Source organism: Chelonoidis abingdonii, chromosome 15, assembly GCF_003597395.2.
Source record: "Chelonoidis abingdonii isolate Lonesome George chromosome 15, CheloAbing_2.0, whole genome shotgun sequence".
Lineage (NCBI taxonomy): Eukaryota > Metazoa > Chordata > Testudines > Testudinidae > Chelonoidis > Chelonoidis abingdonii.
Window position 1 is genome coordinate 46,843,034 of NC_133783.1, and position 2,423 is coordinate 46,845,456.

Consider the following 2,423-nt stretch of genomic DNA (forward strand, 5'->3'; position numbering starts at 1 on the left):
ACTGACAGTAGGGTGGAGATTTTTCTGAGGGAATAACTGATGCTTGAAAAAATTCTGGATACTTTATAATTAATCCCTTGTTGCCATCAAATTGTGTTCACAAGGAAAAAGGCTGGTCCCTTAGCACACTCCTGTTTAGAATTCATGATAAGGGAGCAGGCAAAGAATATGACATACTGAAATGTGATACTTAAATGATATTGTAAAATAATACTTAAACAGCTACAGCAAGAGAAAAGGCCATAAAAATAAATTACCAGATTTTCTGTCCTCATTGGTTTCTTTTTTACTCTGGACTGGCCCCACAACAACATCTAGTTTTTCCTGGTAAGGACTTGTATCCCTCTTGCGCCTCGCTAAACATCCCTGATAGCATCGAGAAGAATAATCATATGCCCTGCATACAACTATCTTGCACTGCAAGTAAATGGCAGCATGTCTGTTGAGAAACTTGAAGGCATTGAATTTGAAACGAACAATGTATCCCACTGGTGAATAGTATGAGCTGTAGGTGGAATCTCTTACACATCTGTAATAAAAAACCAAAAACAAAACAAACAGAATTGCTCCACTAACACATGGAGGAATTAGAGTAAATGTGTCTGCTTTACTGCTGCAGTGCAAACAATAAAAGCAGAAAGAAAGATACATGTATAACTTTAGGTATAACTTCTTTATAACAACTAAAAGTCCTTACCCATTCCTGATTAAAACATAAGTCAGGTTTGTGAAGTCATCAGAATATGGAGATGCCATGCATGTATCGGTAAACATCACCAGGTTTGAATCGGAACTGTAGAGAGTGGCTTGAAGGAATAAATCCTGGTTTAGGTCAACATAGTATGGAGAATTGTAAACTGGATTTGAGAAATTTGATGATTCATAAAAAGAAATATTCACTTCATATCTGCCATGCTGGGCTTCACTTATGTCTATATCACCTTTGGCAACATACATTATTTCTACCATTGTGTCCTGGTTTATTGTGCAGGTAACATGAAACTGAAAGTTGCTTTTCCTTGTGATACTATAACCAGAAGGAGATGTTCTGATTACATTGGAATACATAATAGTGTTATTTTTCACCTGTGAAAATATGAGAATAAAATGTGGTTCACAAATGTATTTTATCACAATATTGCAGTTGAAATAGTTGATTTATGTAAAAAGACACTGTCAACTTGAGAAGACTTAAAAACTAGCTAATTTGAAAAAAAAAATCTAGTTTCCCAAATAACACTGTTTAAATAGTAAGTTCTGGTGGGGGGGGAGGGGTTGGTTTGGTTTTTTGTTCTAACTACTTAAAAATATTAGAAGATTTTTTTTTTTTTTGCTTCTCCGTTGATGTTTATGGTGTTTTCAGAAAGGGTGAAACTGACAAACTATGCCAGGGAACATTGATTATACACAAAATTCTTCCCAGTGCAGAAAGCAGACAAGCTGAAAAAATAGATGTATTTCTCCCTAGGCTATTTGCATAATCTCAGGTGTCACTTGTAACATATTAGGTATAAAATTTTCCAACAGGATTTTCAAATTGATGTTGCATCTTTAATTTCATTCTGACAAACAGCCTATGGAAAAAATTAGTCCCTAGTAAAACGCACACCTTAGTCCACTGATTGAAATCTCTCATCAAAGCAGCACCGCTTCTCTCTTGCCCAATTCCTCCTACATTTCAGGAGAATGGGGAGTTTGCACAGTTTTGGTTAATATGCATTTTGTGGTTTGGCATAACACTATTGGTGATGACCCTAACCCTCACCAGCAGGGTTTAACAAGCGAATACCTTTCAGGGCAATACAAGTGTTCTGGAACACAATCGAATTTGTCACTAATCGGAATAGCAAGAGCCATAAATTCACTTTTAAGACAAGGTGTAGCAGGGCTTCCTAGAGCTAGCATAAGACCTGTTCTCTGAAGGCACTTTTATAAATTCACTGGACTTTGTTTTTCTATCTAATTTATTTTATTAGAGATCAGTGCATGCTGTGAAAGTCAGTTCTGGATCTGTATTTCAGACAGCACAAAGTCTATGGTAGTTCAGTCAATTATAAAGACAGGGCTTATTGACAAAAAGTTTGGATTTATCTTCAGCACCCAAATTACAGGGATTTTTGTTCAGGCCACTATTTGTTTTTATATAGTAGTATTCTAGCTACTCAGTATACACTTCTGATGGTTAATTCATGTGGTTGCTTTATCAGAAAAAAAACATTGCACTATTAGTTTTGCTCAACTTCTGTATTAGCACCTGCTGCTCAATCAATGTCCCTTCTGCAATAGTTTGTAAACTATTGTGATACAGCATGGCCAGAGGGCAGCATAAGGGGGCCTTATTCCCTGCCAAGGGAGGAAGGTTTGCTTTAGATTAACTAGAACAGCTGTGGCCAATTAGAGCACCTGACTCCAGTTAGAGCACC

At 36.6% G+C, this 2,423-nt stretch overlaps 1 protein-coding gene across 1 annotated transcript in view; it reads right to left on the reverse strand.

The window, feature by feature from the left end:
* Positions 1 to 222: 222 nt before the first annotated feature.
* The window catches only part of LOC116834438 (scavenger receptor cysteine-rich domain-containing protein DMBT1-like), a 63,640-nt gene continuing 61,439 nt past the window's right edge, over positions 223 to 2,423 (reverse strand). Inside the window, 2 exon segments of the mRNA XM_075072677.1 lie at positions 223 to 529; positions 698 to 1,086. Of these exon segments, the coding sequence (XP_074928778.1) occupies positions 223 to 529; positions 698 to 1,086 (696 nt within the window).